We start from the raw sequence: 12,892 nt of genomic DNA, 5'->3' as shown, positions 1-12,892 counted from the left end.
CTATAACAACAAGACATAGACCCAATATCCAGGTTGAGTAGGAGTTTGCTATCTTACTAATCTAATGTATTAACAAAGTCTAGAGCATTCTTATTAAAGTGGTAGAGCATGAAGAACCTTCTACCTGGAGTTAGGAGATTTGCTGGGTTGAAGTCCTGGCTCTCAACTTCCCACCTGTGTGACTCCAGCAAAGCTCTTCACTTCTCAATTCCAAATCTCAATTTCCTCATTAGTGAAAGAAGGATACATAGTAGTAGTTGTATCCATTTCAGAATTGTCATCAGGATTGAAGTAACAGATGTGAAAACAAAACTAAAATTGTGAAGTAGTAACTTCCAGTCCAATCCTCTTCTTTGTAAATGATCTTGAGGACAGACACATCACCTGAAGGATAGATCATCTTTGCCTAGCCTTGTCTACAATGTTCTTGCTAGGTTTCTTTTCCTAAAAACACATTACTTAGGTACTTAACAGAACAAACAAACAAACAATCAAAAGACAAAACCAAAAAACTTTGGGGTTATACACACCCATACTCATAAGTATTTCTGAATACCAAGAGAAGAGTATTTAGGTTTGCTTCTCTCACCTTTTCACCTTTCATTTCATGTACCCTGTCCTTTGTCTCAGCTCTAATAGCTCTGAGAGCTGATTACTTTTCGGGTGTCCCAAGTATCAGGATCCTGCCTAGTGCAACTCAAATTTCCAAAAGTTAATTTAGTGGCCTTTTGGTGACCAGAGCTTCAGATAACTCACAGGGAAACAATGTTTATTTCCTGTCCCACTAACAGTCACAAAAAATCATAAAAAAGAGTAGCGGGGGCAGTTTTGATGGCTAACCTCTCTCTCCATCCTTTGGGGGAAAATTGCTCATCTCCCTATAGATGGAACTCTAAAGACAATGTATTCCTAAAAGGGGACATCTGGGCGGTGTCCTCTTTTCCCAGCGCCCTGATTTCTATTCTTAGATCTGGAGATAGGCGGCTTTCATTTTTCCTGCTCCCAGTTCCCAGACCTTCCGTGGGGCCGCAGGATCCCCGGCTGGCGGGTCGCGGAGGGTGGCCGGCCGGGCTGCGCACTGCGCGCCTCCGCTGCGGGGCTCCGGGCCTGTGGACTCGGCGGAGTCCGCTGAGTCAGTTTCTTCCCGCGCGACTCCCGGCCGCGCCGCCGCTGGGGTGGAATCTGGTCCCAGGAGGCGGCGCCCGCCCGGGGTCCGGTCTAGGCGTGCGTGGGGGCCACGGTCACGGTCATCCCGGGCAGGCCCGGCTCCAGCAGCCCCACGGCCGCCACCAGAGTTCTGCGCGGCCCGTCGCCTCGGCGGAGCCTCTGGGAGGCCCCTGAGCTCGTTTTTGGGGCCTGAGTGGGGGAGGAGGAAGCCGAGCAGGAGGGCTCCGGAGAGGGAGGGCAACGGGGGGCGGGGAGCTGCCTCCTTCCTCATAAACAGGCGGGCGTGGGCGCCGATGGGGCCCGCGGGGAGCGCTGGCTGCTGGCGGTGAGCTGAGCTCGCCCCCGGGGAGCTGTGGCCGGCGCCCCTGCCGGTTCCCTGAGCAGCGGACGTTCCTGCTGGGAGGGCGGCGGGTTGGAAGCAGGTGCCACCATGGCTAGTGGCAGCTGTCAGGGGTGCGAGGAGGACGAGGAAACTCTGAAGAAGTTGATAGTCAGGCTGAACAATGTCCAGGAAGGAAAACAGATAGAAACGCTGGTCCAAATCCTGGAGGATCTGCTGGTGTTCACGTACTCCGAGCACGGTAATCACTTGAAAATAAACTGTGCTTTTATTTGTGCAAACTTTCTCCCCCTCCTCACATTTGCACATTTTGTCCTCCTCCCCTTGACGCTGCTCAAACCCGGACTCTTAAGGAGCCGCAAACTCCCATATCCTTTCCTTAGGGCAGAAAGCAGCTGAGAATTCCAGGAAGGTCTTCACCTTTTTGACTTTTCTCCCCGTTTCAGACTAAAAAGGAAAGGGGGTGCTGTGGATTGTGACTTTGCTTCTTTTCCCCACCCACTTGTTTTCCAGCCTCCAAGTTATTTCAAGGCAAAAATATCCATGTGCCTCTGTTGATCGTCTTGGACTCCTATATGAGAGTCGCGAGTGTGCAGCAGGTAAAGGCATTGTTTTCACTTCAACTCATTCTCGCTTCTGTTTGGAAGGAGACGTTTTACTGGCAATGTTAATATAGCCGAGAGTTCTTGGTTATTCCCGAAATTTGGCTTGAGGAACCTCTGACTGTGATTTTAAGATGGGAATATTGTTAAATCATTAGGCAATGTAAACGGGATGAAGAGCCCCAGTATGTGTTCCCTGAGTGTCTTTAAGAAGTAACTTTATAAAACCAACAGTATGGATGGTGGTAGAAGGAGGATAAAAATGGGTTCGGGTTTAGTCTCGTTATTGGCAAGATGAATTCATTAGTGTTTAGACCTGACTATTCCAAGTATCTTCCCAATATAGAACATGTCCTAGATGAGAAGATTATGAATAGTTTGGAAAAGGGGAATAATTAATAGTGATAAAATGCAACTTTGTCACTAGCAAACTCTTGTAGAGTTCAGCACTTTTTAAAATTCAAAGATTTCTAGCCTTTAGTTGTAGTATACCTTGTAGTATCTAAAGAAAGTGATGTCTTATGAGACCCTCATAGTTTGCAACTGTTGTCATATAAAATGCATGTGGAAGTGAAACTTTTACAATCTGTACCATAGGAAACCCAGAAATTTGCTATATATCTTGGATTTTTTTTTAAAGGGGGCCTTAAAATCGTAATTAAGAATGATTTACAGTCAAAACAAAATTATAGGCCAAGGTGATAAACTTCCTTCGGAGCACTTAGAGATTTGGGGAACTGAAATCAGTTTTGTCATCAGCATGTTAACTCATGCAGAGAAAGAGAATTGGACTTTGAACTCCTTGGAGGTGCAGTCAGAAAGCCAATGTTTCTTAATGGTTGAGAGGCTTGACAGACATGAGGCATCTCAATCTTTAAATTGGTGTGGGTCTATCTTTATCCTGATGTTTATCTCTGTATCTAGCTGTGTCTAGTCTGGGTGAACCATCTAGCTTCTTTGATATGAGGACATTTACATCTGGAAGAAATATTTTAATTTGTTTTCAACTGTGAAATATTTTCCATCTGACTATTATAGATTTTCACGCTGCTATCAAACCAAACCAAGAAAAGATGGAGGCATAATAAAGATGCTGTTCTTTTAAGACTCAAAGTCGGAATTTTGCCTGTGGAATATGAGTCACTTTTTGGGCACTGGCCTGTTGTGCTTCCTGCTCTGCACCCACGTCATCCCTTCTTACTTGTCTCTGCTTTGGTGTTCAGAAGTGCCTGATTCTGGCCACCTTCATTCCCTAGACTCTGTACTTGATAGAGTCACTCCTGCTTGATACTGCTCAGGACAGTCAGATCCTGGGTAGGCGTTTTGGTCTGCAGGGTCTAGATAAGGCAGTGCTATACTTGAGAACCCAAGGGAGCCTGGAACATACTTCCTAATTCTTAATTTTAGAAATTGCTCAAGCCTGAGCATACTTGTCCGGAGTAGTTATGAGTGTCACTTAGTATTTCTGCCTAGAGAGTACCAGAGGCAAAGTATGCTGGAAAATAAGGAAGAGTCTTTTCAAAAGTAATTAATTACTTTTTTGGATATATCATAGTTGTATATATTTTGGGGATACATATGCTATTTGATACATGTATACAATGTGTAATGTTCAAATCAGGGTAACTGGAATATCTGTCACCTCGAACATTTTTCTTTGTGTTGGCAACGTTACAATTTCTTTCTTCTAGCTATTTTAAAATATGCAATAAATTATTAACCATAATTTCCCTGCTATACTATTAAATATTAACTTAATTGCTTGTATCTAATTATATTTTTGTACACATTAACCACCTTCTCTTTATCCCTCCCCATCCTTTCATTTCCAGTCTCTGGTAACCACCATTCTACTCTCTTCCTCCGTGAGATCCACCTTTTCCGCTCCTACGTATGAGTGAGATTATGCAATATTTTATTTCTGTACCTGGCTTATTTAATTTAACCTAATGACCTCCAGTCCCACCCATGCTGTTGCAAATGACAGGATTTCATTTTTTATGACTGAATAATATTCCATTGTGTATGTATATCACATTTTCTTTTATTTTTAGTTAAGTAATTAATTTAGAGACAGGGTCTCACTCTGTTGCCCAGGCTGGAGAGCAGTGGTGTGATCAAAGCTCACTGCAGGCCTGCAATCCTGGGCTGAAGTAGTCCTCCTGCCTCAGCCTCCCAGGTAGCTAGGACTATAAGCATGTGCCACCATGCTCAGCTAATTTTTTTTCTTTTTTTACTTTTTGTAGAGATGGAGTCTTGCTATGTTGCCCAGGTTAGTTTCAAACTCCTGACCTCAAGCAATCCTCCTGCCTTGGCCTCCATATTTTCTTTGTTAATCTGTTGATAGACATATAAGGTGATTCTGTATTTTAACTATTGTGAACAGGGCTGCAATAAACATGGGAGTTCAGATATATCTTTGATATACTGATGTTCTTTTTTTGGATATATACCCAGCGATGAGATTACTGGATCATATGAAAATTCTCTTTTTAGTTTTTTAAGATACCTCCATACTGTGTTTCATAATGGCTGTGCTACTTTATATTCCCATCAGCAGTGTACCACCATTCCCCTTTTTCTGCATCCTTACCAGCATTTGTTATTTTTTGTCTTTTTGATAATAGCCATTCTGCCTGTGGTGAGATAATATCTCATTGTGGTTTTGATTTGCCTCTCCCTAATGATTAGTGAAGTTTAGGATTTTTTTTTCATGTACCTGTTAGCCATTTGTCTGTCTTCTTTTGAGAAATGTCTATTTGGATCTTTTGTCCATTTAAAAATAAGACTTTTTTTTTTTTTGCTAATTGAGTTTTTTTAGTTCCTTATGTATTCTGGTTGTTAATCTTTTGTTGAATGGATATTTTGCAAATATTTTCTCCCTTTCTTTATGTTGTCTCTTCACTTTGTTAATTATTTTCTTTGTTGTGCAGAAGCTTTTTAGCTTGATACAATCCTATTTGCCTATTTTTGTTGTTGTTGCCTGTGCTTTTGAGGTCCTACCCCAAAAATCATTGCACAGACCAATGTCCTGTAGCATTTCTCCAGTGTTTTCTTCTAGTAGTTGCATAGTTTCAGGTCTGAGATGTAAGTCTTTAATCCATTTTGAAATGATTTGTGTATATGGTGAAAGCTGTGGATCTAGTTTCCTTCTTTTGCATAGCCAATATTTGATTCTCACTGAAATCTCACTGCCCTCTTGGAAATATTACCGGATGTTTTTCTCTCATAGCGAAGTGACTGTAAGCTGCTCACTGAGGATCAAAGAGCCTGTGACAGACCTAAGACTCAAGTCTTCTCACACCTTCAAAATCTCTTTCCATCATACAATCTACTAGCTGCTGAATTCGCAAGCTTTTTGTGCAAGCTAGTAAAAAGCAAAATGGTTTGATACAAATACTGTGGCCATGCTAGGTACAATGACATCAATTTAAATTATCATTGGTCTTAACAAGGGGATGTAGAAAGGGGTCTCCTACTGACATTTTAATACTCACTTAAAAGTAGTATTTTTCCTTCAGATTTCTTTATATTATTAGTATAATTACTGTAAGTATCCTTTACTGCTTTATATGTTGAATTAGCTGGAAGTGCCAAAAGAAAAACTCTTAATGATGAATTTAAGGTATTAAGGTAAATTTCTCCTTCATTTAATTTAATAGTAATTCTTAATTACTATTTAAAATAAAGATTAAGGTTTGTTTCTAGATGCCATTTAACATGATATTCCAGACTGCCAGTTTTATTTTCAAAGTTCGTTTCACATTTTATTAATGTTTCTTCATAAATGACAGTCTTTAGAAAATTGACAGTTAGGCTAGGTGCTTTATATTTTTCTTTTCCTGCCCATCATTTCACTGTGCTCCTAAATTTTACATCTCTTTATTCTCAAGGTTTCAACCTTTGAAGAAGGGGAGCAAAATAAATGAAAGTGGCTAAAATTTTTTCTTTAACCCCTAGACTCTTTCCTGTTGTGCATTAATTACATGCTTGAGTTTTTAGAATAATTATAATAAAGTAAAACTACTAATTTAATTGTATTGTAACTGTGCAAGATGGGAACCTTCTCTCTTAGAAAGATAAGCTTTTAGTTGAATAGATTAATGGATCAATTGTTACCTCTGCTTTGCTGCCAGAGATTCTATTTAATCATGGAAGTTCCATGTAGTGCTGGAGAGCTCAGTTGCCTGAATCTTTTTGCAAAGCGTTTACTGATACTGTTGCTTCACCAACCAAAACAAACAGGTTTTTTCCTAGAGTCAGCTTTGTAGGTATAGAGATGAGTTTGGCATCCTATGTGACTTTTTTTTTTTTTTTTTTTTTACCACCAGAAGCTGTTCAGAATGTTATTTTCTTAAATAGTTCGGAAAAAAGTCTTGATGTATTTTATGAAAGCACAAAAATAGTCAGTTTCTATGACAGCTGGATTGTCAACGTCTGTTCAGCTTACATGGAGGAGGATGCCCTACTTGAGTAGTATAGGTGGAAATAGCTATCAGAAATTGCTGCCTTTGAAAGCAATTTGAAATGATGTAAAAGGAAGTAATGACAAAATAAAGCAATTTATGTTTAATCTGGAAAAGATCCAAAAGTAATATTGTAAAGAGATCTTGAGTAATCATTTTTATCTTCCTAAAATAGCCGTTGTTAACTCCTGTAAGCGAGTAAGAAACTTGTGCCATTATTCCTTATTGGGTGCATGTAGATTTCTCACCTTGTCATTCAACTCCTTGCAATATTCAACTTTACTTATGCATCCAGCCTTATCCCAAAATAGCCTCTTCCCTGTAGCAGCTTCCTTATCATGTAGCAGCCTACTCTCCTCACCGCTCATGCGTTCTTATACAATCTGGCTTAAGCTCTACCTCTTCATATTATATTCTTCTCTGAGTAATTTCAACTCACACTGAGTCTTACTTTCATTATTTCTATTATATTGGTATTTATTACACATCACACTTAGATACTTTTCCATTAGTCTCTAGAGGGTACATATATGCACTTTCTCTCTTTTTTTTTTTTTTGACGATGTCAAGTATAGCTCTATAGTATAATAGAAAGAATTGGAGATCCTTTACATTTAGAGAGGGAGGAGTCTACAGTAGGAAGAATAGGTTAATTTTCATCTCCGGTTTGAAATCAGGACTTTCAGTTTTTTTTTCAGAGGTAAAGAGCAACTTAGTCAAGTTGGCATCTTGTAAACAGACTGAGTGAAGATATACTTAAAATGCATCTATAATTTCATATTTTATTTCGAAATGTGAAAGAGCCTACTAGGGGTGTCTGTGATCTCTAGACCTTATCAATTCATTCTAGAGAAATCTAGAGGGAGCCATTGAGGAGTTCTACCTCCTGTCTATTTTATAGAGCTCTTTCTCTTTTTCTCCTATCAGATGTAGATTCAATTGCTAAAAATGCCACGTTTCTTGCCTCTGTTATTCTAGCTTCATTACTTGGGGAGCAGCCATTCTGATAACTTACATTTTGCTACTAAAATCTCCAACTTCACCTAATCCTTCATTATAAGCCACTTCATTTTTTCCTATAATTAAAATTTTAAATATGTGGAGGAAATTCTGTCAGGTAGATATGACTTAAAACCTACTAAGGGCCAGGTGCAGAGGCTCACGCCTGTAATCCCAGCACTTTGAGAGGCCAAGTCAGGAGGACTGCTTGAGCCCAGGAGCTTGAGACCAGCCTGGGCAACAGAGCGAGACCCCTGTCTTCACAAAAAAAAAAAAAAAAAAAAAAAAAATTAGCTGGGTGTGGTGGCACATACCTGTAGTCCCAGTTACTTGGGAGGCTGAAGTGGGTGGATCACCTAAGGACAGGAGTTCTAGGCTGCAGTGATCTATGATTGCACCATTGCACTCCAGCCTGGGTGACAGAGTGAGACTCTATCTCAAAAACAAAAACAAAACCAAAAAAAAAAAAAAACCAAGAAAAAAAAAGTACTAAGGATCTGGTATAGCCATTCTTGCACTTAATAATCTTGGTACAACCTCTAAAACTATTTTTTATAGTTTATTTTATTTTGCCTTATTTAGACAATTGGCATGTCTATGTTCTTCATAATTTAGAAATTATATGTATTTATATATAAATTATATATATTATATATTATATATAAATTAAATTATATATATTATATATTATATATAAATTAAATTATATATATAATATATATATATTTGAAATGGATTCTTGCTCTGTCATCCAGGCTAGAGTGCAGTGGCACAATCTTGGCTCACTGCACCCTCTGCCTCCCGGGTTCAAGCGATTCTCCTTCCTCAGCCTCTCGAGTAGCTGAGATTACAGGCGCCCGTCACCATGCCTGGCTAATTTTTGTATTTTTAGTAGAGACTGGGTTTCACCATCTTGGCCACATTGGTCTCGAACTGCCGGCTGAAATGTTGTATTTTTTGTATGTCTTTCTGGTATGATTTTTGGAGAAAGGTGTATCCTAAGAATATGGCTTGCTTTTGTTTCTGGGTAAGCATTTTAGGGTACCATTTTGTTGTATAACCATTATTTACAAGTGAGATAAGCATCTATTCCACTAAGATTGAAGAGATTCATGTTTGACTGAGTATGCTCTATTAACATTCTTTAAAACATGTGAATATATGTCTTTCTTGTTTTCAGGTGGGTTGGTCACTTCTGTGCAAATTAATAGAAATCTGTCCAGGTACAATGCAAAGCTTAATGGGACCCCAGGATGTTGGAAATGATTGGGAAGTCCTTGGTGTTCACCAGTAAGTATGATAGATATGTAAAACAAATGGCCTTGAGTATTTATCTATACACATGACAACCTTCCCTTGATACACTGTGTTTGCAATCCAAGGCTACTCTTGTGGAATTCTTTAAAATACAGATATTTTTCCTTGAGTCAATGATTTACATTTATAGAGAGCTTTAAACTCAGAAGTTTGATTTAGAAAGCAAACATTTAAGGTAACATGTCAGAAGTTATTATTTTAATAATATAATCATATAATTATAAAACTGGTTAAGTTGTAGATTTTTGATGAGTACTTTTGAATTCAAACCATGAAGAGATTTTGGCTTTTAATAATAGAACTGATACAAACCACTAGTTCTTAAAAAAATGGGAACTGAGAAAAGTTAGTTCTGTAAGTAGTAATTTGAAAGTTGATGTTCTACTGTCTTTAAATAGTACATTTATATATATATTCCTATATATACAGTAAGTTTAAACTATGGCTTTCAGAAAGAGTAAGAAAGAGGAAATTACCTTTCAGCACATCTGCAGCCAAATCTTGATAGTAATTTTACCAGCTATGTTTTTGCAGTTTGCAGCATAATGGCTTCTTAGATGAGACTACTTCCTTAGCCATCATTAATTAAGAAAATATTTTCTCAAGAAGAATGTGTTTCCAGGAAAATGCATTTTGGATAGCTTTGTTTCTTGACAGTTAAAAAATATCTTCTAAGCTACTGAGGAGGCTGAGGAAGGAGAATCACTTGAACCTGGGAGGCGGAGGTTGCAGTGAGCGGAGGTTGCAGTGAGCCGAGATTGCACCACTGCACTCCAGCCTGGGTGACAGAGCGACACTCTGTCTCAAAAACAAACAAACAAACAAACAAACAAACAAACCTTTTGTCATTAACTTTAAATCTTTTTTATACCTAATATGACTTTTCTTTATCACAGAAAAGGAAATTGTGAATATTTTTTGGCTTCCAATGGTATATGGTTTATGAAAATTTAATTTATGAAAAATTTTCAGGTGTTTGTATTGCTGATCAGTGTCAAGTGCTATAAATTTAGACAAATTAGAGCTATGTGTTTGTCCATAAGTGAACATGTCTGTGCTTATACATTTTCCCCTCTTTGACAAATGTGTTGCTCTTCTTGTTTTCAGTACATAAAGGGTGTGTTTTGGAAAGAGCATATTTACAATTAATTGGAGTTCTCATCTTCAATCTAATCTCTGTAATTCTATGTATCAGTTCTAAAGTATACAGCATTTGATGAGGAATTACTCAAAATATACCAGTAATTAGGAATTGTAACTTTAAATGTCCCTTGGTTTGGGTGAGAATTTCCAGGAAGTCCAAAGATGAGCCAGTCTATAACCTCAGGGAGTGTTTGGGAAACTCATCTATTCATATTCCTGTACAAACCAACTGTTCAAATTAAATTACATAAAAGTTTATACAGGAAATTTCATTCACTCACTCACTTACTCATTCACTCACTTTGTTCATCCAGTTGTTCATCTTCTATTCATTGAATGTTTTTGAAGCCTGTCCTCTGGGTCAGAAACCATGCAGTTGTGAAGAAGATAGACACACTGCTGTCTCCAGTGGAGTCTATTAGATCACTCCCAGCAAAAATTGATTGTAAAACAGATTTCTCTTTTTTCAAGGCCTTTTCCCTCCAAAGACTTACCAGTACTGAAGAAAAATTTCTTCCGTGGTGATAAAGTCAAGAATTGTGGGAATGGTATAGGGAGAGGTAGGGGCAGGGTGATTAGGAGGAAGGCTGGCAGAGAATCGAAGACTGGCTTCATTCAGGTCCTCCAATTGCCAAATGGAGATTATGCAACGTTTCTTGAATACATACAAAACTCTAGATGTGGCCAGCTCAGTCTTCTCCCAATAATGTAAAGCCAAACAATGCTTTGCAGGAATAGACTAGAGATTATATTTTGGGATTAATAACATAGGGATTAAAATCTTATCTTGAACTAACTAAACATTATTGATATGCTACATTCACTTTTTTTTTTTTTTTTTTTTTTTTAGACAGAGTCTTGCTCTGTTGCCAGGCTGGCGTGCAGTGGCGTGATCTCGGCTCACTGTAACCTCTGTGTCCCGGGTTCAAGTGATTCTCCTGCCTCAGCCTCTCGAGTAGCTGGGACTGCAGGAGTACGCCACCACACCCAGCTAATTTTTGTATTTTTAGTAGAGACAGGGTTTCATCATGTTGGCCAGGATGGTCTTGATCTATTGACCTCATGATCCCCCCGCCTCGGCGTCCCAAAGTGCTGAGATTACAGGCATGAGCAACGGCCACCGGCCCACTACTTTTTAATATATCATTAATTTCTCTTTTAAAAACAGTAGCAATCAATAATTTAAATATTCAAATGAATTCTTAATTTATATACACAAACTAACATCTTTATTATATCTCTATATTTTAATATATCAACATGTCTAAGATAATTTATAAATTTACATCATACATAAAAATGGGTTTACTCTCAATGTATATAAGGCTTCATGATATTTTGAATATGGAGTTGGGTGAAAATAGTGAATCTGAATATTTGAATTTGAATATTTATTGGAAAATAAGTAGTGCTTTTAACTTTTTAAATGAGACACATAATAGTCGCCTGTTGACTTTTTTTTGTTTTTTTTAACTTTATTAAAGTATAGTTGACAATTAAAAACTGTTTATATTTAAGGTATACAATTGATGATTTGATATGTGTACATTGTGAAATATTCACCACAGTCAAGCTAATTAACATTCCCTGTTAGTTTTTATAAGCCTGGTTCAGGTTTGTAGAAAGAAACAAACACACATGGCCAGGCACGGTGGCTCACACCTATAATCCCAGACTTTGGGAGGCCGAGGCAGGAGGATCACTTGAACCCAGAAGTTTAGACCAGCCTAGGCAAAATAGCAAACCCTGTCTCTCCAAAAAAGAATGAAAAAATTAGCCTGGTGTGGTGGCATGTACCTGTATCCCTAGCAACTCAGGAGGCTGAGGCAGGAGGATTGCTCACTTGAGCCCAGGAGTTTGAGGTTTCAGTGAGCTATGATTGCACCATTGCATTCCAGCCTGGGTGACACAGCAAGACCCTGTCTCTAAAAGCAGGCAACAAAAACACATGAGCTTCACTATAGGGAATTAAATACAATGAGAGTAATAAAAAATAGGTGAGCAAAAAAAATGCAAATAAGCAAACTTTTGAGTATGATATTTCATTGTTATCTTGATTTCTGTTTTTAACTCCAGATTGATTCTTAAAATGCTAACAGTTCATAATGCCAGTGTAAACTTGTCAGTGATTGGACTGAAGACCTTAGATCTCCTCCTAACTTCAGGTAATATGTGTATATGTTTTTTGTGTTGATTCAAATTAAAAAAAAAGTTGATACCATTAACTAAATGTGTGTGTGTGTGTATTTTTTTTTTTTTTTTTTAAAGATCAGGATTAGGGTAGCTTGATTTAAATGTCCTAAAATTGCATCTGTTTTTAGACCTAGTGATGGGACAGCCATAATGTAATCTAAATATCAGTTATTTCCAAAATTCTTTCTGTTTCCATCTCTTCTCCTTATCTCTTTTCTCTATACTTTGCCTCTCAAAAATCTCATTCAATACCTTGGTTTTAAACATTACCTTATATATTATCCCCAAATCTCTGTTGGTAGTCTGATGTTTGCTCCCAAAATCTGGACCTACATCTCATATTCCCCCAGGTTAGTGGTCATTCCTGCCCTTGCCACTATTACTTCTTTCTCCCTATATATCTTTAATAAATTTTCTATAATATATGTTCTGGAGTATGCCATAATCGTTACATTTTGAAAACACATAGGATTACTTCTTGAGTATTTGCTAGATGCCAGGCTTCACAAGTAAAATGCTTCACATGCTTTTAAACACCTGAACCTGAAAACACCCCTTGAGACAGGGATTTTATCTCAGTTTTCTAAGTGAGAAACACTGAAGTGCAGAGAAGTTGCTTTGGCCACTAAGAGGTAGAAACAGGGTCTGATTCTCCATGTCAGGTT

The 12,892-nt window shown here is 38.2% G+C and overlaps 1 protein-coding gene across 1 annotated transcript in view; it reads left to right on the top strand.

Annotated features, from left to right (window-relative positions):
- Nucleotides 1-1,004: 1,004 nt before the first annotated feature.
- LRRK2 (leucine rich repeat kinase 2) overlaps nt 1,005-12,892 on the top strand; it is a 144,216-nt gene continuing 132,328 nt past the window's right edge. The window contains exons 1-4 of the mRNA XM_003825726.7: nt 1,005-1,748; nt 2,021-2,106; nt 8,755-8,864; nt 12,111-12,199. Of these exons, the coding sequence (XP_003825774.1) occupies nt 1,598-1,748; nt 2,021-2,106; nt 8,755-8,864; nt 12,111-12,199 (436 nt within the window). The 5' untranslated portion in view covers nt 1,005-1,597. The remainder of the gene's footprint in view (nt 1,749-2,020; nt 2,107-8,754; nt 8,865-12,110; nt 12,200-12,892) is intronic.

The sequence above is a fragment of the Pan paniscus genome, chromosome 10 (genome assembly GCF_029289425.2).
Source record: "Pan paniscus chromosome 10, NHGRI_mPanPan1-v2.0_pri, whole genome shotgun sequence".
Classification (NCBI taxonomy): domain Eukaryota; kingdom Metazoa; phylum Chordata; class Mammalia; order Primates; family Hominidae; genus Pan; species Pan paniscus.
Note: the sequence above shows the minus strand (reverse complement) of the source record. Positions and strands in the feature narration are given on the sequence as shown.